General features: G+C 40.6%; 2 protein-coding genes across 9 annotated transcripts; one reads left to right on the top strand and one right to left on the bottom strand.

Annotated features, from left to right (window-relative positions):
• Nucleotides 1-3,092: 3,092 nt before the first annotated feature.
• Nucleotides 3,093-10,159, top strand: LOC106577555 (G protein pathway suppressor 2). The gene is made up of 10 exons (XM_014155690.3): nt 3,093-3,220; nt 3,558-3,675; nt 3,801-3,910; nt 3,999-4,111; nt 4,531-4,610; nt 4,821-4,900; nt 5,191-5,350; nt 8,883-9,043; nt 9,260-9,355; nt 9,727-10,159. Exons 2-10 carry the CDS (start codon nt 3,582-3,584, stop codon nt 9,817-9,819), a joined length of 987 nt encoding a protein of 328 aa, XP_014011165.1. The 5' UTR covers nt 3,093-3,220; nt 3,558-3,581; the 3' UTR covers nt 9,820-10,159.
• LOC106577556 (eukaryotic translation initiation factor 5A-1) lies at nt 10,150-20,797 on the bottom strand. Of its 8 annotated transcripts, none has more exons than XM_014155694.3 (6): nt 20,515-20,797; nt 18,116-18,288; nt 17,848-17,952; nt 16,672-16,803; nt 14,887-14,959; nt 10,150-11,749 (listed from the first exon to the last, which is right to left on the bottom strand). In XM_014155694.3, exons 2-5 carry the CDS (start codon nt 18,281-18,283, stop codon nt 14,897-14,899), a joined length of 468 nt encoding a protein of 155 aa, XP_014011169.1. In that variant the 5' UTR covers nt 18,284-18,288; nt 20,515-20,797; the 3' UTR covers nt 10,150-11,749; nt 14,887-14,896. The 8 variants fall into 8 exon arrangements, with proteins under 8 accessions (XP_014011169.1, XP_014011170.1, XP_014011171.1 ...); XM_014155695.3 differs by having other exon boundaries at nt 20,523-20,797; XM_014155696.3 differs by having other exon boundaries at nt 18,116-18,285; nt 20,523-20,797.
• Nucleotides 20,798-21,072: the final 275 nt, after the last annotated feature.

The following is a 21,072-nucleotide window of genomic DNA, read 5'->3' as shown; positions in this document are numbered from 1 at the left end:
TTAAAGGCACAGTCAACTTAGTGTATGTAAACTTCTGACCCACTGGAATTGTGATACAGTGAATTATAAGTGAAATAACATGTCTGTAAACAATTGTTGGAAAAATTACTTGTGTCATGCACAAAGTAGATGTCCTAACCGACTTGCCAAAACTATAGTTTGTTAACAAGAAATTTGTGGAGTGGTTGAAAAACGAGTTTTAATGACTCCGACTGTAAACTTCCGACTTCAACTGTAGTTGTGTGGGACATCCATGTGTTCAGTTCATGCCTATGATTTCAGAGTTCAACAAAGCCAACAACTGCTTCATGTGTGTCACTGATAAAGAACCTGGATGTGGCCCAAAGACTGACTGGGTTAGTAACTTTATTTAACATGTTTATAATCTTTTGACAACAGTGACAGCATGTAAGACAATTGATGATATAACACAATGGATGGCTAATTCGTCATACTGCATTGATATTTGATATTATTTATAACGTGTTACGCTTTGTTTTGTTTTAGATTGAATGTTTTGCATGCCAACGGTGGTTCCATGTGCTGTGCCTAGGAATGAAGACAGAGTTCAGAGTGAAGAACACAAACTGGAAGTGCTGTCTTTGTTGTTGAAAATGTATGCTATACCTCATCCACACTGAAGAGGCTCTGAAATGTACATCAACCAGGGATAAAGAGAAAGTTAACACTGTGAAATGTGTAGTACTTATTTGAATTGAAGTGTCTGTTGACATGTTGGAAATTATTAAAGGTCTACAATTTATGTTTAATTTGTCAATATTCCATTTTTATTCATACATTTTCTGGCCACCATTATTGTGGTTACATGTTCAGTATTTATTTTATTTATTTAACCTTTATTTAACCAGGAAGGGCTCATTGAGATTTAAAATCTATTTTTCAAGAGTGTCCTGGCCAAGATAGGCAGCGCCAAGTCATTACAAAATTTACAGACAAACAACATGAAAAACTACAAGTAATCTAGTAAAAATCATAGAATTCACAAGAGTATAACAAAATCAAAAACAGCAAATTAAAAACATTGACATGTCAGGGAATCAGTCTCAAGATCATTCATCAGTGATTTAAAAATACCAATCGGGACAAGTTCTTCCAGTTTAAAAGTATTTTGTAAGGCATTCCAAGACGATGGCGCAGAGTACATAAAAGCCCTTTTACCAAATTCAGTTCGGACATTTGGAACAGTTAGCAGGATAAAGTCACGCGAACGAAGAGAGTACCCACCACATGAGAACGGTGAGGAATCAGCCCAGAACTACATGGGAGGATCTTGTCAATGATCTCAAGGCAGCTGGGACCATAGTCACCAAGAAAACAATTGGTAACACACTACACCGTGAAGGACTGAAATCCTGCAGCGCCCGCAAGGTCCCCCTGCTCAAGAAAGCACATACACATGCCCGTCTGAAGTTTGCCAATGAACATCTGAATGATTCAGAGGACAACTGGATGAAAGTGTTGTGGTCAGATGAGACCAAAATGGAGCTCTTTGGCATCAACTCAACTCGCTGTGTTTGGAGGAGGAGGAATGCTGCCTATGACCCCAAGAACACCATCCCCACCGTCAAACATGGAGGTGGAAACATTATGCTTTGGGTGTGTTTTTCTGCAAAGGGGACAGGACAACTTCACCGCATCAAAGGGACGATGGACGGGGCCATGTACCATCAAATCGTGGGTGAGAACCTCCTTCCCTCAGCCAGGGCATTGAAAATGGGTCGTGGATGGGTATTCCAGCATGACAATGACCCAAAACACACAGCCAAGGCAACAAAGGAGTGGCTCAAGAAGAAGCACATTACGGTCCTGGAGTGGCCTAGCCAGTCTCCAGACCTTAATCCCATAGAAAATCTGTGGAGGGAGCTGAAGGTTCGAGTTGCCAAACGTCAGCGTCGAAACCTTAATGACTTGGAGAAGATCTGCAAAGAGGAGTGGGACAAAATCCCTCCTGAGATGTGTGCAAACCTGGTGGCCAACTACAAGAAACGTCTGACCTCTGTGATTGCCAACAAGGGTTTTGCCACCAAGTACTAAGTCATGTTTTGCAGAGGGGGTCAAATACTTATTTCCCTCATTAAAATGCAAATCATTTTATAACATTTTTGACATTTTTTGTTGTTGTTATTCTGTCTTTCACTGTTCAAATAAACCTACCATTAAAATTATAGACTGATCATTTCTTTGTCAGTGGGAAATGTACAAAATCAGCAGGGGATCAAATACTTTCCCCCCTATATTTCACTGGTCATCCCCAATGCCAACACCTCTTTGGCCGCCTTTCCTTCCAGGTCTCTGCTGCCAATGACTGGAACGAATTGCAAAAATCGCTGAAGTTGTTTTGACTTTCTGTTGTGGATACGGTTGGTGAGGAATGCAGTAGTCAAGCCAAGCCTTGTGATATCTCACCTTGTCTTTTACGCTCCCTTTCTCTCATTATGTGTTTGTGGAGGGCTTATATCTCCCTCACTAACTTTAAGCATCAGTTATCTGAGCAGCTTACCGATCGCTGCAGCTGTACACAGCCAATCTGTAAATAGTCCATCCAACTACCTACCTCATCCCCATATTGTTTTTATTTACTTTTTTTGCTCTTTTGCACACCAGTATTTCTACTTGCACATCATCATCTGCACATCTATCTCTCCAGTGTTAATTTGCTAAATTGTAATTACTTCGTTACTATGGCCTATTTATTGCCTTGCCTCCTAACTCCATTTGCAAACACTGTATATAGATTTTTCTATTGTGTTATTTACTATACTTTTGTTTATCCCATGTGTAACTCTGTGTTGTTGTTTTTTGTCACACTGCTTTTTATCTTGGCCAGGTCACAGTTGTAAATGAGAACTTGTTCTCAACTGGCATACCTGGTTAAATAAAGGTGAAATAAAAAACTACAAGTGTAGTTATTGGAGGTGCATCTTGGTCAGTTTAGCTCAGAACATGCAGCCCTAGTCAATCGGCCACCTAATCCTGTATAATGAGCGTGCCGTCCGTGAACTTCAGTCATTCCAAATAAAATCATCTGTTCAAGGTCTGGGCCACGTGCTAATTAGAAACCACAACTCCCACCGTTCCCCTGAAGTCAAAACGGGAAGCTCCATTTCACACCGGAAATGTATTGGTTGGGGTTAACCATGATTGAATTTTTTTAAATTTACAATACAGACAAAAAGTCCGTGTTTTTCATAGAAAAACGGTAATTTTCCGCATTATAATTTAGCAAAACAACCAAACTCCAAGCGGAGACTCATAAAGCAACGGAAGTCTGTTTACAACTTAACGCCTGCCGGCCGTTCTTCATTGAGTTAGCAATTCTAGTTACCAACTAGCACAGCCAGATTAAATGCAACGTTAGCTAGCTGATGGTGAATTAATGCAATTAACTGTAGCTATGATTATGTATTTCTATTATCAACAAAGTAAATGTTTGAAGAAAACATCATTTTCAGTTCCTAGGTGGTAATTGTCACTTTTTTATTGCTGCATGTAGCTAGCTACTATTCAACATATTTTCTCCATTCTGCTGCATTCAGCTGGCCCCTCCACTGCCTGTCACCATGCCTGCTCTGCTGGACAGACCGAAGCTGTCCAACGCTATGGCCAGAGCCCTCCACAAACACATAATGAGAGAAAGGGAGCGTAAAAGACAAGGTGAGATATCACAAGGCTTGGTTTGACTACTGCATTCCTCACCAACCGTATCCACAATTATCTTGTTGGAATTGGTGCACATTTCTCATTGTTCTCAAGGTGATTTATTTTCTTCCTAATCTCAGAGGAGGAAGAGGTGGACAAGATGATGGAGCAGAAGATGAAAGAGGAAGAAGAGAGAAAGAGAACAAAAGAGATAGAGGAGAGGATGTCCTTGGAGGAGACCAAAGAACAGGTCAGAGAAAGTCAAAACAACATACAAACAGATGGAGATCAATCAGAGAAATAACTTGTTCACCTTAACCCTCTCTTCCTCCTCAAAGGTGATGAAGATGGGGGAGAAACTGCAGGGACTTCAGGAGGAGAAGCATCAGCTCTTCCTCCAGCTGAAGAAGGTCCTGCACGAGGAGGAGAAGAGACGCAGGAAGGAGCAGAGGTGAGAGGAATTGAGCCTCGATGACTCCTCAGGTCCATCTCAATGTCTTAAGCGGCTTCCTTTCCTTGTCTTCTTTCCTTAATATTTACCGACATGGAAACAGCTTAGGTGAAAACACTTTGGATGCCTGGATGTGTCTAGAAATGTGCTTTCACCGGTCAAGCTTCCTTAACATGGTGTCCTTTTTTGTTTTTGTTTTAAAGGCTCTTTAAATCCCATGTATTGCTATTGTTGTTATTATTATAACGTTAATGTAAGTGTAGAAAGAGTCAAGGTCAAGGATCCACTTTAGATTATTGAAATGCAATCCTCCCAGTTTGGATTATGAATGTGATTGTAGTAAGGCCATAGATATCAGGATTTGCTGATCGTTTGAGTTCTCCTTTCAGAGATCTCACCTGTTTTTACCTCTCCTGCAGTGACATCACAACACTGACGTCAGCCAGCTACCAGCCCAGTCTAACCATGCACACAGGACAGCATCTCCTTAACATTGAATGTAAGGTTTAGCCTACATCTGTTCATAAATGCAATCTGCTATCAATTACATAATAATCATAATAATATGGTCATCTACCAGACCTTTTGATTTTCAATATATGTAGCACGTTGTTTCTCTCCACAAATGTCTTCAGTGACTTCACTGACACCTGTCACTTCACTATACTCGTCCCTCATCCCTTTTTTCGTTCTCTCATCCCTCTGTCAGGCAGTCCAGTCAGTCACAACAGGGCCGGGGGTCTGATGTCAGAGCGCAGTAAGCAGTTGTTTCCAACACCGGTCAACCCGGTGAGTGGCAACTGGCGAGCCCTCAGCATGTGTAATATCCTTTCTAACCACTTGAGAGCTTTCTATGAAGCACACTTTTCACTTGTGTCGGAGGAGCAATATGGTCATAAAAGGAGTTCCAGACATCACTATTCGGCCCCAAGCTGGAATTAAATCCTTAACTCTGTAGTTCCAAACACCACGCCCCTACCCACTGAGCCATAGAAAATGTCAATGATGCCAACAGACGCATAACCCGTGCTCCGTGTGATTTGCTTAGAGTGACCGTTTCACTCTCCTCGCTCCACCAGAACCAGGCTGGGTTCAGTGCGGGCCCGGCTGAGCACGGACAGTTTGGGGGTAGTCAGTCGGTCCACGAGAGCTATGGCGTGGCCCAGACACAACACCCCTCCACCTACGCCCCCGGCCCCTCTGTACCTGTCAGCTTCACCACCAGCTCCCAGATCAGAGGTAGGATGTGTGTGGCTGTGATTTTTTTAGTGTGGGATTTTAATTTTTGAAGTTCAGTTATTTTCATTTTCAGACCGGATTTGCTAGTTTTTAATTTGTTTTTGTTGTATAGCACACTGTATTACTTATACAACTAATATAAGGACAGGACATGAGACAGGAGTAGATATTAACTTGGGCATCGTTTAATGCGTTTCACAGGAAGAACATTTCAACGTAGGTAAGCAAGGGGGAGTTACAGGTGCCCTAAAGGGACAAAACTAGAATATTAATACACAACAGTTTTAGTTGTATAAAATATTTAGTTTTTGTTTTAGTGTAAGGTAGAAACCAAATTCATGGGAGGCTAGGAGCCATTTGTGTTGAATAGTTTGTGCAAATATTGCCAGTGGGGGGTTGTAATACTTCAGGTGATGGGTCAGGTCATAGGTTAGATTTGAATTATAAAGGAAATCTCAATGTGGCTTGGTTTTAAAAGGAATGGCACTGAAGCTAGTGGAAGGAAACTGAACAAAATTCATGATGGTTTTTATTTTATTTAGTTTTGGAGTGAAATATAATCATTTCAGTGTAGTTTTAGTTTTTCAAATGGATTTGTTAATTATTTTATTTCAGTTTACGAAATAGATTTTTCATGATTTAGTTTTAGTTTACTATAATAACCTTGGTGTGCGCATGAGTAAGAGGGATTTAAAGCATCCTAACAGGTTTACTGTTTCCTTAAACTATTCATGTCCATAACAGACATTTTTTAATACCCTTAGGTAGGGGAGAGTGGGATAGGTTCGGCCACTTTTTACATTCCGCATCACTCCGTCAAGGGAAATAAAGTATTCTTTCTAACAAAGAGATCTATACTGAACAAAAATATAAACTCAACATTTAAAATTTTCTCCGATTTTTCCGAGTTACAGTTCATATGAAGAAATCAGTCAAAATGAAATAAATTCATTAGGCCCTAATTTATGGATTTCACATGACTGGGATGATCAGATATGCATCTGTTGGTCACAGATAACAAAAATGTGGCCTCACAATGGGCCTCAGGATCTTGTCACTGTAATTTTGTGCATTCAAATTGCCATTGATAAAATGCAATTGTGTTTGTTGTCCCTAGCTTATGCCTGCCCATACCATAACCCCACCACCACTATGGGGCACTATGTTCACAACGCTGACATCAGCAAACTGATCGCCCACACATCACCATACACATGGTCTGCGGTTGTGAGGCCGGTTGGATATAGTGCCAAATTCTCTAAAACGACATTGGAGGGAGCTTATGGTAGAGAAATTAACATTAAATTCTCTGGCAACAGCTCTGGTGGACATTCCTGCAGTCAGCATGCCAATTGCCCACTACCTCAAATCTTGAGACAAATTTTAGAGTGGCCATATATTGTCCCCAGCACAAGTTGCCCCTGTGTAATGATCATGCTGTTTAATCACCTTCCAAATATGCAACACCTGTCAGGTAGATGTCTAGGATATTTTATTTCAGCTCATGAAACATGGGACCAACACTTTACATGTTGTTTTATATTTTTGTTCTATATACATATATTTCAGAATGTTGTGTATCCCTGGAAATTATCAGAATTCATGTAAACATTACAGTTTTGAAAACATAGCTGTACAAAAAAAGTGGTCTCTTTGCACAACTTACGTATGGGGTAAATTGAGCCGTGGGACAGGGACAAGTTAAGCCACCTACAAATGTCTTAATGAAATATTACAACTACCTTTTTAAAACCATGTCTATCTTTTATATTCAGTGTATTACAGTGCATTCAGAAAGTATTCATACCCCTTGACTTATTCCACATTTTGTTGTGTTACAGCCTGAATTCAGTTTAGAAATGTTGGTAATTGTATTGAAAATGTAATACAGAAATATACTATTTACATAACTATTCACAACCCTTAGTCAATACTTTGTAGAAGCACTTTTGGCAGTGATTACAGCTGTGAGTCTCTGGGTAAGTCTCTAAAAGCTTTCCCCACGTGGATTGTGCAACATTTGTCCATTATTCTTTTCATAATTCTTCCAATTCTGTCAAATTGGTTGCTGATCATCGCTAGACAACCATTTTCAAGTCTTGCCATAGATTTTCAAGAAGATTTCATTCACAACTCTAGTTCGCCCACTCAGGAACATTCACTCTCTTCTTGGTAAGTAATTCCAGTGTAGATTGTTCATTGTGTTTTAGGTTATTGTCCTGCTGGAAGGTGAATTAATCTCCCCGTGTCTGGTGGAAAGCAGACTGAAACAGGTTTTCCTCTAGGATTTTGCCTGTGCTTAGCTCCATTCTGTTTCTTTTTTATCCTGAAAAACTCAGCAGTCCTTAATGATTACAAGCATAGCCATAACATGATGCAGCCACCACTATTCCTGAAATTATGGAGAGTGGTACTTAGTAATGTGTTATATTGGATTTGTCCCTAACGTAACACTTACAAGACAAAAAGTGTATTACTTTGCCACATTTTTTTTTGCAGTATTACTTAAGTGCCTTGTTGCAAACAGGATGCATGTTTTGGAATATTTGAATTCTGTGCAGGATTCCTTCTTTTCACGCTGTCAATTAGGTTAGTATTCTGGAGTAACTACAATGTTGTTGATCTGTCCTCAGTTTCCTATCACAGCCATTAAACTCTGTTTTAGTCACCATTGGCCTCATGATGAAATCTTCCTCTCCGGCAACTGCGTTAGGAAGGATGCATCTATCTTTGTAGTGACTGGGTGTATTGATACACCTTCCAAAGTGTAATTAATAACTTTACGATTTTCAAAGGGATATTCAATGTATACTTTTCAATAGATTTTTACCCAGCTAGCAATAGGTGCCCTTCTTTGCGAGGCATTGGGAAACGTCCTTGGTCTTTGTGGTTGAATCAGTGTTTGAAATTCACCGCTTGACTGAGGGACCTTAGGGATAATTGTATGTGTGGGGTAAAGAGACGAGGTAGTCATTAAAAAAAACACTATTATTGCACACAGTGAGTCCATGCAGATTATTATGTGACTTGTTAAGCACAATTTTACTCCTGAACTTATTTAGGTATCCACCTCTTTGTTAGGTAAAACCTATTATTTCTCCTTTTCATTTTTAATTAATTTGTTAAAACAAATTCTAAAAATGTAATTCCTATGACAAAAACAGTCCGAATGTAATCTATAACACAGCAAAATGTGGAAAAAGTCAAGGGTTGTGAATTCTTGCTGAAGGCCCTATATATGCTTTTAACAATTTAATTCATAAATGTATAAAAAAAAAAAGACATGCTGATCATTGAGAAAATTTGAACAAATAATTCTAAGCACAACTTTGATTGACAGTTGAGGTATGATAGATGACGTCAATGTGGCCTGTCTAGACACTTGTACTAACTATGTTGACACAATTTCATGAGTTTACACCAAACAGAATTTGTTCTGTGGCACATGTTGAAATTGTACTAAATATAGTACAAGGATGTGAATGGGTTAATACCTTAATACCCAATTAGATTGTTTCTGTCTCCTGCCTAGGTGTGTCTGCATTCCAGGCAATGCAGTACCTCCCTCATCAGCAGCCAGGCTATGCTGTTCACAGTCACTTCACGTCCCAGCCTGGATTCATCCCTGGTGCTGGAATACCCCTTCAGAAGCAGTTGGAACATGCCAACCAACAGTCTGGCTTCACTGACGCGGTAAGACCACTGGTCAGACAGATAGGGGGGGAAGATGCACTTTCAAGAGGTGCATATTATATAAGGTTGAGTTCTCTATTCAACCAATACACTTCGTTGTGAATCTGTTTTAATGTTTAAGTGCTTAGTGCACAAATGTCAATTCAAATCGGAGTCCTCACTCTTACCTCTTGTCCTTTCCTTGTCTTTCCCTAAACTCCTCTTGTGTTTTTCCAGGGTGCTCTGAGACCCGTGCACCCCCAAGCCCTCCATACGTCTGCTGCTGGCCTGCTCCCCACTTCCTCCATGGCTGTCCAGATCCCCACTCCCAAGGTACACCTCATTACCCCCTCCCCACCCCACATCTTACTGTTGATCAGAAATATGACTGCCTCAGAAAGAGGTTATTGTGGGTATGTTGGTTATTCCTTTACTCGTGCTCTTTATTAAAGCATAGATTGAAAAGTGATTTGTATTTTTGTTTTGTTGCACAATTTGTCCAAGCTCTCATAGCCAAAGCCAGAGGAAAAACAGTGTGAATCTTGAGTATGAAATAATCTTAACAGTGAACGCAAACATCTTTAATGTGTCAACTATAATATTCAATTTCAATTATTACTTGGTCATTTAAAATATGCATGGTTTAGCTTAAAGTTCTTAGCTGTTGCTTGATAACATTTCATTGGCGTTGTTCCGTCCACCAGGGCCCTTTCCAGAGCTCTCCCCAAGCGGCTCCTCGCCACGCTCTCCTTCCCCACACCCAGAGTGGACAGAGATTCTATCACCACAGCAAGTAACCATGGTTACCTGCCCAAACTACCTTTACCAGGAGTTCTTATCGTTGAGATTTCATAGGCTTCTAGAAGACTGGAATTATGGGACAGTAAAACTTGGATTTTGATGGTTGATTGTAAAGCCCAAACTTCCAGGCTTGACTTTGTAGTAATATTTCTTGTATAGTTTATTTTGTTAGTGCAGTATTACTTTAGTTTTAGATGCCTAGCTGTACTAGGAAACCATTTTCTCCACTGTGAAACTGTATAGTGTTATACTTTGTCAATTTTATTGTGTGTTTGGATGTATTACCTTCAACTATTATGTCCGCTAAATAAATAAAGCACACACCATTTCTAACAATTTGTGTCTTCTTTAATTCATTTTGGGGCGGGGAGACATTCTGCACAATTTGAACTTCTTTGTGAATGCAAAAACCAAATGCCATAACTTTTTTCTCATTCATGAGTTTGTACAAAGTAATAATGGGTCAAAAAACTTGGTGCTTCTCTCTATAGGTGACCCAGTGTGTCTACTAGCTAGCTACCTGCCCTGTTGGCAGCCCCTGTCGATAAGGTCTTTGCCCAGGCGTTGAGGGTAATGGAAGATAAGGGGTTGATTGCGCAAAGAAAGGACTTAGTCTTGTGCACGGTCTCGATCAGATATCTGAAAGACTGAACTGAAACACTGGAATTGGTTTGCGAGTTTCGTTTCTCCCAAATGCTACTCTGTGACACTTGTTCAACTCCTACTCAAAGAACTGGCCCCAGATTCACAAAACACTTACGTAAGAAGCTTCTTAAGAAAAAAAAATCCTCTATCTTAAATCATAAAATCTTTCCTACAAACTTCTCATATCTTGTTAATCTTCTTAAATCGGTTGCCTAGCAACAAACATTTATCTAGCAAAGGCAATCATATTTTCTACTGAGATTACTGTTCTAGTATGTTCTTGGGTTTAAAATAATCGATACTGAAACTTTCAGATGAAGTTTGTGAGTGAATTAAACATGTTCAATTGCTTTCATGAGCTTATTCTCTCACTGCCCTGAGTTCAAGACAAGGGTTTAGCTATCTTGGAATTAGGAACAAATCCCAAAACATTATTTTCAAGAATCGAATTTCTTCTTAACTTCTTACTTAAGGAGAAACATAAGAAGTAGCGCAAGTACATTTCCAATAACCTTTTTGAGGAATAGCAACTGTTTAACTTTCATCATAAGTCTATAGTTAAGGAAAAAAATGGCTGTTAAGACATTTCTTCTTAAGGTTTTGTGAATCTGGGCCCTGATCCTGGCATGTAAATCATGACACTTTTTTAAACAGACAGGTTTAGGTGCTATACGTTACACAAAATATTGAACAAGACAGAAGGGGCTCATTCAGAAGGGTGGATCGCTCAGAAAGTCAGAAATGTAACGTATAGACCTGATACAATCTCCATGTTCTAGAACCGGCACCATTTTCAATGATGTATGCTATATTTCTATTGTAACATTCCAAGCACAGTGCTCCCGCTGAATGAGCTCCTAAACAGAACAGCATCCATCACTCATACATCGAGTTGAAGAAGCCCTTGATGAATCGGAAAAATTTACAAAACAGACATTTGTGAGATTTTCACCCCTCCTCCCTTGACTAGGTACAGTAGTTACTTATGCCCTGCCCTCATAGGTGGCAATTTGTTTGTGAGAAAACACTTTCTCCATTCTACCTTCTCTCTCCGTTTAATCTGTACAGGTGTTGACCTGGTGTGTGTGTGTGTGTGTGGAGAGAATGTTTTGTCTGTTTTGCTATTTCCAATTATTTATTGAATTGCGTTACTAATTTAACCCAGAGAAGGGCGAGAAAGTACAGTGAGAGGGAGAGAGATTACAAAAACAAAAGTGGGAGAATAGCATTGACGTGGCCTTATTCCCTCCTTTTTCCAGGTCCAGTGCATCTTGTTAACTCCTGAAAGAGAGTTGGGAGGACAAGGAAAGTACAGGGGTAGGATAGGTAGAAAAGGGGGAAAAAGAAAAGGGAAGATGAAGTGATTGAGGAAGACACACGTAGGGATAGGAAGGAGAGACGGGAAGAAAGAAAAAAAGTGGACAGTATAATTTAGTGTGCATCCATACAAAACAGTTCACAAGTGCATTGTGGTACATACAGTACGAACTCTGAACATTCAACAAATACAAAGATCCTTTCACATACCATCAAAATACAGTAACCCACCACACATTTAAAAACCTTGACCTCACATAGTGCACATTTCATATACAGTGAGCTCCAAAAGTATTGGGACAGTGACACATTTGTTGTTTTGGCTCTGTACTCCAGCACTTTGGATTTGAGATGATACAATGACTATGAGGTTGAAGTGTACACTGTCAGCTTTGATTTGAGGGTATTTTCATCCATATTGGGTGAACCGTTTATAAATTACAGGACTTTCTGTACTTTGTCCCCCCATTTTAGTATTGGGACAAATTCCTACGTGCAATGATTAATTACATCAAGTTGTGACTACAAACTTGTTTGGTGCATTTGTTGTATGTTTTGGTTGTATTTCAGATTATTTTGTGCACAATAGAAATGAATGGTTAATAATGTATTGTCATTTTTTGGAGTCACTTTTATTGTAACTAAGAAACTAATATGATTCTAAACACTTTTACATTAATGTGGATGCTACCATGATTACGGATAATCCTGAATGAATCGTGAATAATGATGACTGAGAAAGTTAGAGACATAAAAATGCTAACCTCCCCTGTTATTGTAATGGTGTGAGGTTAGAATGTCTTGGTGGTATGATATTTAGCTTTCTCATCATTAATCATTATGCATCCAACAAGTTTGTAGAGTCACAAGCTTTATGTAATCATTGCGCGCTAAGAATATGGAGCCAAATACTCAACTTTTGACTACTTTAATACACACAAGTGAATTTGTCCCAATACTTTTGGTCCCCTAAAATGGAGGGGGGGGGGGGGGCTATGTACAAAAAGTGTTGTAATTTCTAAACGGACCACCCGATATCAAAGAAAATACCCTCAAAATTAAAGCTGACAGTCTGCACTTTAACCTCATAGTCATTATCATTTCAGAGCCAAAACAACCAAAAATGTGTCACTGTCCCAATATTTTGAAACTCACTATCCCAATACTTTTGGAGCTCACTGTAAATACACCATTACATTCACACAAATACACCAAGCATTGGAATCTATATAAAAACAACTCTTTATATATACATGTGCTCATACATAAATACTGTAAATAAATAACATATGTAAGCAAGTAATAAGTGCATAAGGGGTAGGCAAGTCCATTGCTGTAACAGTACTGTACCTTTCATAGATTTCATATAATATACAGTGGATTCATAAAGTATTCAGACCCCTTGACTTTTTCCACATTTTGTTACATTACAGCCTTATTCTAAAATTCATTAAATAGTCCCCCCCTCATCAATCTACTCACAATACCCCATAATGACAAAGCAAAAACTGTTTTTTGAAATTTTAGCAAATGTATAAAAAATAAAAAACTGAAATATTACAGAAACAAGATTCTCTGGTCTGATGAAACCAAGATTGAACTCTTTGGACTGAATGCCAAGTGTCACGTCTGGAGGAAACCTGGCACCATCCCTACGGTGAAGCATGGTGGTGGCAGCATCATGCTGTGGGGATGTTTTTCAGCGGCAGGGACTGGGAGACTAGTCAGGATCGAGGGAAAGATGAACGGACCAAAGTACAGAGAGATCCTTGATGAAAACCTGCTCCAGAGCGCTCAGAAGGTTAATCTTCCAACAGGACAACGACCCTAAGCACACAGCCAAGACAACGCAGGAGTGTCTATCGGACAAGTCTCTGAATGTCCTTGAGTGGCCCAGCCAGAGCCCGGACTTGAACCCGATCGATCTCTGGAGAGACCTGAAAATAGCTGTGCAGCAACGCTCCCCATCCAACCTGACAGAGCTTAAGAGGATCTGCAGAGAAGAATGGGAGAAACTCCCCAAATACAGGTGTGCCAAGTTTGTAGGGTCATACCTAAGACTTGAGGCTGTAATCGCTGCCAAAGGTGCTTCAACAAAGTACTGAGTAAACACTTATGTAAATGTGATATTTCAGTTTTCTTTTGTATTTTATTTGCAAACATGTCTAAAAACCTGTTTTTGCTTTGTCATTATGGGGTTTTGTGTAAATTGATGAGGAAAAAAACTATTTAATCCATTTCAGAATAAGGCTGTAAAGGTAACAGAATGTGTAAAAAGTCAAGGGGTCTGAATACTTTCCGAATGCACTGTACATGGAAAAACAAGACATCCCCAGTATATTGTACAGTACTCTTAAACAATTCCCTTGTACCAACATGTTTTTCAAAACAGACATATACTGTAGTGCGAATGAAGCCTACAACCAGGTAAACCAACAGTAACATTGCAAACACTGGAGGCTGCTGAGGGGAGGACGGTTCATAATAATGGCACATGGTCCATGTGTTTGATGCCATTCCATTTGCTCCGTTCCAGACATTATTATGTATTTGATACCATTCCACCTATTCCACTCCAGCCTTTCCCACGAGCCCGTCCTCCACCAATTAAGATGCCACCAACCTCCTGTGATTTAAAACAAATAAATAAGTAGCCTGGGGGACCAGCCAAAGTGTTTCAGTATGTCCTTAGGCAAAGTAAAACATGTACCTAACCTTGGCTGATAAAAAAAGACATACAAATAAATAAGATACATTCAAAAAGACCTTGATCAACATTAACGATAACTCCTGTTATGCCAACATCTCTGTAGTTCAAGGTCTTGAATAGAGATGTTCTCCAAAAAGCAGTCTTGGAGTTGCCTTCCCCTTGGTCCATAGACATACAGTGTTACGTACCTGTAACCTGGCAATGCACGTGCATGTTAAAAAGTGTCCTGTGGCATCACACACACACACACACACACACACACACACACACACACACACACACACACACACACACACACACACACACACACACACACACACTTTTGTCACAGGCAGTGTGTGTATGGGGTGACAGGTAGTTCAGTTGGGATACAGAAAGCTTCTGCATTTACCTGCAGTGTCTTATTTAGCCATGGCCTTGATGGCAACTGCAGCCTCCTCATTCATCGCAGACAGAACAGTGATCTGGGAAACAAACAAAATACATGTATTTTAATTATAAGAACAACTTTGCTGGTGTAGTAGAAGTAAACTAGTTGTGTCTATCTTAGGCTGGGACATCATCCCTTTCCCTGAGACTTGAAGCAATTGCTACCCCCAAACCAGTGGAGGCTGCTGAGGGGAGGACGGCTCCTAATGGCTGGAACAGAGCAAATGGAATGGCATGTTTTTGATACCATTCCACCTATTTCACTCCAATCATTACCACGAGCCTGTCCTCCCCAATTAAGGTGCAACCACCCTCCTGTGCCCCAAACCATAACACTTTGCAGAGTGCTGCTGAGAGCATGGTATCGATTCCCAGTAGGGATTGGTATGTGCTACATACTGTACAGTCTTACTCCCAAATTCCATGTATCCCTAGTCCTGCCAGTCTTCATTGATAAGTGAGGGTATTTGTGTACTCTGCTAGTTTTAACTGTTCGTGACAGGGACATTCAATTCCCGGAAGTAATGTAAGTATACAGGTTCAATATGACTATAGCAGCTATAATACATATGGAATCAGTGGTAGAAAAAGTACTCAATTGTCATACTTCTGTATAAGCAAAGATACCTTATTAATGGAAAATGACTTAAGTGAAAGTCACCCAGTTAAATACTACTTGAGTAAAAGTCTTAAAGTGTTTGGTTTTAAATATACTAAAGTATCAAAAGTAAATGTAATTTCTCAAATATAATTAAGTATCAAAAGTTAAAGTTAAAAAAAAATATATATTTCAAATTCCTTATATTAATGGCACAATTTTCGTATTTTTAAATTTACGGATAGCCAGGGACATACTCCAACACTCATTTACAAACAAAGCATTTGTATTTGGTGAGTCCACCAGATCAGAGGCAGTAGAGATGACCAGGGATGTTCTCTTCATTGGTGTGCGAATTGGACCATTTTCCTGTCCTGCTAAGCATTCAAAATGTAACGAGTACTTTTGGGCGTCAAGGAAAATGTATGGAGTAAAAAGTACAATATTTTCATAAGGAATGTAGTAAAGTAAAGTACAGATAGCCCCCAAAAATACTTAAGTAGTACTTTAAAGTATTTTTACTTAAGTACTTTACCCCATTGTATGGAATTTCCACCAAACACACACCGGGTAAATAGATCAGAAGAGGAGAGGAAAACATGAATCTGTCACGCCCTGACCTGAGAGCTGTTTTTCTCTGTTTAGTTAGGTCAGGGTGTGATATGGGGTGGGCATTCTATGTATTTTATTTCTATGTTTTGGCCAGGTATGGTTTCCAATCAGAGGCAGCTGTCTATCGTTGTCTCTGATTGGGAACCATACTTAGGCAGCCTTTTCCCACCTGTGTTTTGTGGGTAGTTGTTTTCTGTTTTGCCATTCGTTACCTGACGGAACTGTTTGGCTTTTCGTTTTGTTTCTTTGTTCTAGTGTTTCATTTGTTTAATAAATCAATATGAACACTTACCACGCTGCGCTTTGGTCCCCTCTCTACGACAGCCGTAGCAGAATCAGATATGTCTACCTACACAACTGCTTATGTAGAGGAGGTACAAAGGACTGAATAAGGACAATAAAATCTCTGGACTTTAGGAAAAGGGCTACTCCCATGCAACACTGTGTCTTACAAAACCGTAACGCTTAATAGCAAACGTAGGCAATTTCTTGTCGAGGGAGAATCATAGACGAAGTAGGATGAGGAACACCACTGACCAGAATCTCCTCTCCAGCGTCGTACTTGGTTTCGATTTCTTTGCCCATGTCTCCTTCTGGCATCTTCAGGTCCTCTCTCACTTCACCGCTGTCCTGGAGCAGAGACAAGTAACCATCCGTGATCCCAATCAACTGCAGGGGGAAGAGAGGACGGAGGGAAGGAGGATGACAGAAAGACAGACGTGTGAAAAATACTCTTGTTTAATTTCTGCCCCTTTTCTGATTGCCCTGTCAATCAGTCAATCAATTAGAGCTACTGTGTGCCCTCCAATCAACTGACTCATGTCCACCCACAGTGCCAGAGTCTCCCGCCCGAAAGAGGGTAAAAATGAACACAGGAGAAAAAACAGCTACCCACTTGAGGTTCCCTATCCGGCTCTAAGGACCATGAAAAAGTATAGAACTTGTGCTGGTGTTGGTCAAAGGCATTCCATCCCAGAGTTGTACTAGACACACCACTGTGATTACATTCACCTTCAAACTCCATTATGTGTTCCTCCAACCTCATTGACTTTTCCTCATGGCTTAAACAGCACTGGATTGGTACAGGAAAAATGCTAATATCTCCACAGCCTATTAATAGGCTATAGCAGGGTTCCCCAACTGGCGGCCCACAGGATGAATTTGGCCCGTGGGTGGTTATATTTGGCCCCCCAAGTTTTCTGAGCAAAAACATAACATTTCGAATTTTCATTGTTGGACATAAAAGACTGTAAAAACACCAGTAAATCAGCTCCAAATTATTACATTTTTGGAAATCTGTTCCTAAGTATTCCCACGCAGGCAATTTGCCGACTACAAATGATTGGTATTCATGTTCCGGCCCCCCGATCAACCGCTCAAGATAAAAATCAGCCCACGGCTGAATCTAGTTGATGATCTCTGGGCTATAGGGAGGTTCCACCATACTGCTGACACCTAGTCAATCCTCACAGATCTTCCAGTGTGAGTCAACAAGGGCAGAGGCAGGAGATTGAGTCAGGGAATTACAAATAGGGAATCAGAATGCACAAGGGACATCTATTACCAGTGACGTGGCCATTTAGTTTGAGAGTGAGTGTTACCTAATTGGCCATCTCACTCAAACCAGCAATACCTCTTTCTCTCTACTTCTCCTTCTCTCCCTCCATCCTTTCTGTCCTCCTCACTGCTTTGGCCGTTCCAATGTCCTCTCACCTGGTAGTCTAGTCTCTTGATGTTGGGTACGTCCATGTTGTGGGTGGAGGGACAGATATCCTCATACTTCTTTCCGTTGAAGATGTCAATACCAACCATGTGGACCTGCCCATAAAGAAAAGGAAAGACAAACTGTTCAGGGAGTTGTAGACACAATACATACAGACTCAGAAACAAGCGCAAGATAGTATGATGTCAGCCACTCTTTCATGTCTGCACACCAGCCAGGGCTATAAAAATGGTTACAGTCAAATCGGGCACAACTGACCTTAGCGTGGCCGTGTTTGCCGGTCTTGGATGTGGACATCTCCACGATTTTGCAGGGTCGTCCCTTCAGCACCACGAAGCCGTTCTTGCGCAGGGCCGAGCACTGCTGGGGGAAGGTGGCGGATGCCCCGGCATCGCCTGTCTGGAAGTCAACGTCTGCGTCTGCCATACCTGCTGCCGAGGCAATGATGTCACAGGGGAGAGGGGGGAGGGGGAATGTGGAAAGAGATTTCTGTTTAAAAAAGGAAAAAAAGATTGCCTTTCATGACATAACACTTGCACTTGACTTTTCCCTCCCCCTACTAGCACTGACTTTGCTGATAGCTACTTTATTGAGGAAAAAGGAACTTACTATGACTGACATATGCGGTAGTCCAACCTAACTGTCTTAATTAAGATGAATGCACTAACTGTAAGTCGCTCTGGCTAAGAGCGTCTGCTAAATGACAAAATGTAAATATAAAATGTTAACGAGGACTAAGAACTGGTTAATGACACCGCTGGTAATGACATCACTGGTAATGACGCCACTCAGATACTGCAGAGTCCGGGGATTGGGGGAAGGGGGTCCAATTACTCCAAGTGGTCTACTTACCTCTAATTCCATTCTAATACATGTTAGTTATGGCTTATGCTTGGGAAACTAGCTATTTGCTGATACATCTACAATAGATGTTTAAAAGGTTTTGCTAAAGAATAAATAAAAAGGGAGTGTATTCCGGTATTCCTATTTTTAGCAATAAACACATTATTGAGCAATAGAAAAATGATGGCCTACTGCACTTGGTATGATGTTACACTGTTTGCAGTGTAATGAAGTGTGCAGTAGGCATACACTTTCTCCTACTGTGAATTTTCCAAGAATAATTTTAAATGTGTCCAAATGACCACACTCCAGTAGGGTACTTGCATATTTTACTTAATAACGTTAAGAAATGCAACATTATTAATTGAATACAAAATGAATAAAGAGCTGGTTCACTGACATTAGGAGAAAGAAAATGATAATATCGAGGTAAATAAAGTAACGAGATAGGGCACCTGTTAACTGGACCAGTCAGCCATTGCCTACTCACTATGAGCAATAGGATATAACAGTTTTCTGAAAAATGAATAGGCCTTCTCTATGCTACTTTTGTGCAATTGCCACAAACATTGGAACATTTTCAAATAATGGACTATGTAAACAAGTATATTATTTGCTGAGTATGTGAGTGACTATATATCGCCGCGGAGGAATGCACGCGATTCAAGGAAAGGCCCCATGCCTGGCCAAAGCAATGCACGCGTGCGTCAGCCTTGGTTATAATGTCAAGAATATTATAACGGTCAACTTGCTGTTGTTGGTTATAACGTCAATAATATTATAACGGTCAACTTGCTGTAAGAATAATGGCAAAAATATTGGTGGAAAGTTATATCCATTCAACAGAAAGAGCTACAAAAGTATTGCATCATATAGCATATTCCAATTAATCTACTGTGATTGAATTCGGTCTGCAGCCATAGCCTAGGCCTATTGGAAAACGACACTGATTATACTGGTAGAGGCTTAACCACGGCGCTTGACACACACAAGGCCAATTTGAGACTATACGTGGAACGTAAACACACATTCATAATAAGGATATGTTCATTTACATATTAGTAACAGACAAACTGTCGCTGCCACATTTTTATAACACGCGTGTCTTGCTCCGCAGTGTTGGAGCCTAGCGCGGCCTAGTGCGCACAAAACGTGAACCGGCTGTCAGTGACGGCATCGCTGCATGCATGCGCACTGCTAGTGGGCTGAGGCCCCACTAACTAATATGGGGGCTCCGCTCCAGTCGAGAGGCAAGTGTAACATTGTTGCATGAACCACACAAGGAGAACTCTTGGTCTTGATACACTGAAAAGGCTACGTCGCTGATAGGAATGTAGGCTACTAGAGTAAAATGACTAAGCTAATGCGCATGATAAGGCTACGGCGAGCATAGCGGTAGGTTTGAGTTTCGGTCCCAAGTTATTTTGGTCAATTTCTGTGTAAAATCGTCCCACCGAAGATATGCATGACATTATACATTTGATTGGCTGATAGGTAACGGAAACTTTATCAGTGAGCATTGAGCAAGGGCAATTTAACAGCCTATTGCTTATAGACTATCAAACGTGATAGCCTACAATACAACAATACGATGTTGTATTATTGGTAGGCTATCATCTCATAATGCTCACAAGTGAGCAGCTATGTAGAATGAAAATAACGTGACAGCTATGAGCAGACGAGCATAGGAAATGTTAAGTCTAACGCAAAATCACGCCCGTTATATTCACGTTATGATAAGTAGGCTTAACTTACCCGGTGAACTAACGTTTCCACAATTTGTTTACTCTGTTCGTTTTACAAAATTGTCAAACCTTCCCACTTTTTATGTCTTCCTTTTTCTCTCTTCGTCCGCAGCTACGGTTGTCTGGTTGGTGTCTACCGCCGCGATGCCTCTGTCTGTCGTACCTTATCTCCTAAATCAGCTCTCTTCCTCTCTCATTCCAGTCGCTTCCACTATCCTCCCTATTTTGTCCTGCGGCTCCGTCGTATCGTTCTCGTTGGGGGAGGGGGGGGGGGGGGGGGGCATACGCTTGGGTCAGCCGCCAGCCTAAAAAGAGTGGGAACCTTAAACCCACACTGTCCGTAGCCTAGCACTCTCCACCTTTCCAAATACCCATGAAATGAACCTAGGCAATATTGTGCTTAGTGCGCAGGCGTGGTCACCCTCAATTCTCAGATTCTAGAACAGGGAGGGGGCGCAATCCCGGGAACATCGAATGGAACCTCTCATTCACTAAGCATGGGGCCTCTCTCATTCATTCTAAGGACCGTTATTTTTGGGAATAAGGATATGGGCGCTTTTACGCACCAAATAAGCACTCTCGGATAATGATCGAAGCCTCAATAGAAATTGATCCCTTATCATTCAC

The sequence above is a fragment of the Salmo salar genome, chromosome 18, assembly GCF_965601325.2.
Source record: "Salmo salar chromosome 18, fSalSal1, whole genome shotgun sequence".
In the NCBI taxonomy this organism is placed as follows: domain Eukaryota; kingdom Metazoa; phylum Chordata; class Actinopteri; order Salmoniformes; family Salmonidae; genus Salmo; species Salmo salar.
The sequence above is the reverse complement of the archived record's forward strand: the minus strand, read 5'-3'. Positions and strand labels throughout refer to the sequence as shown.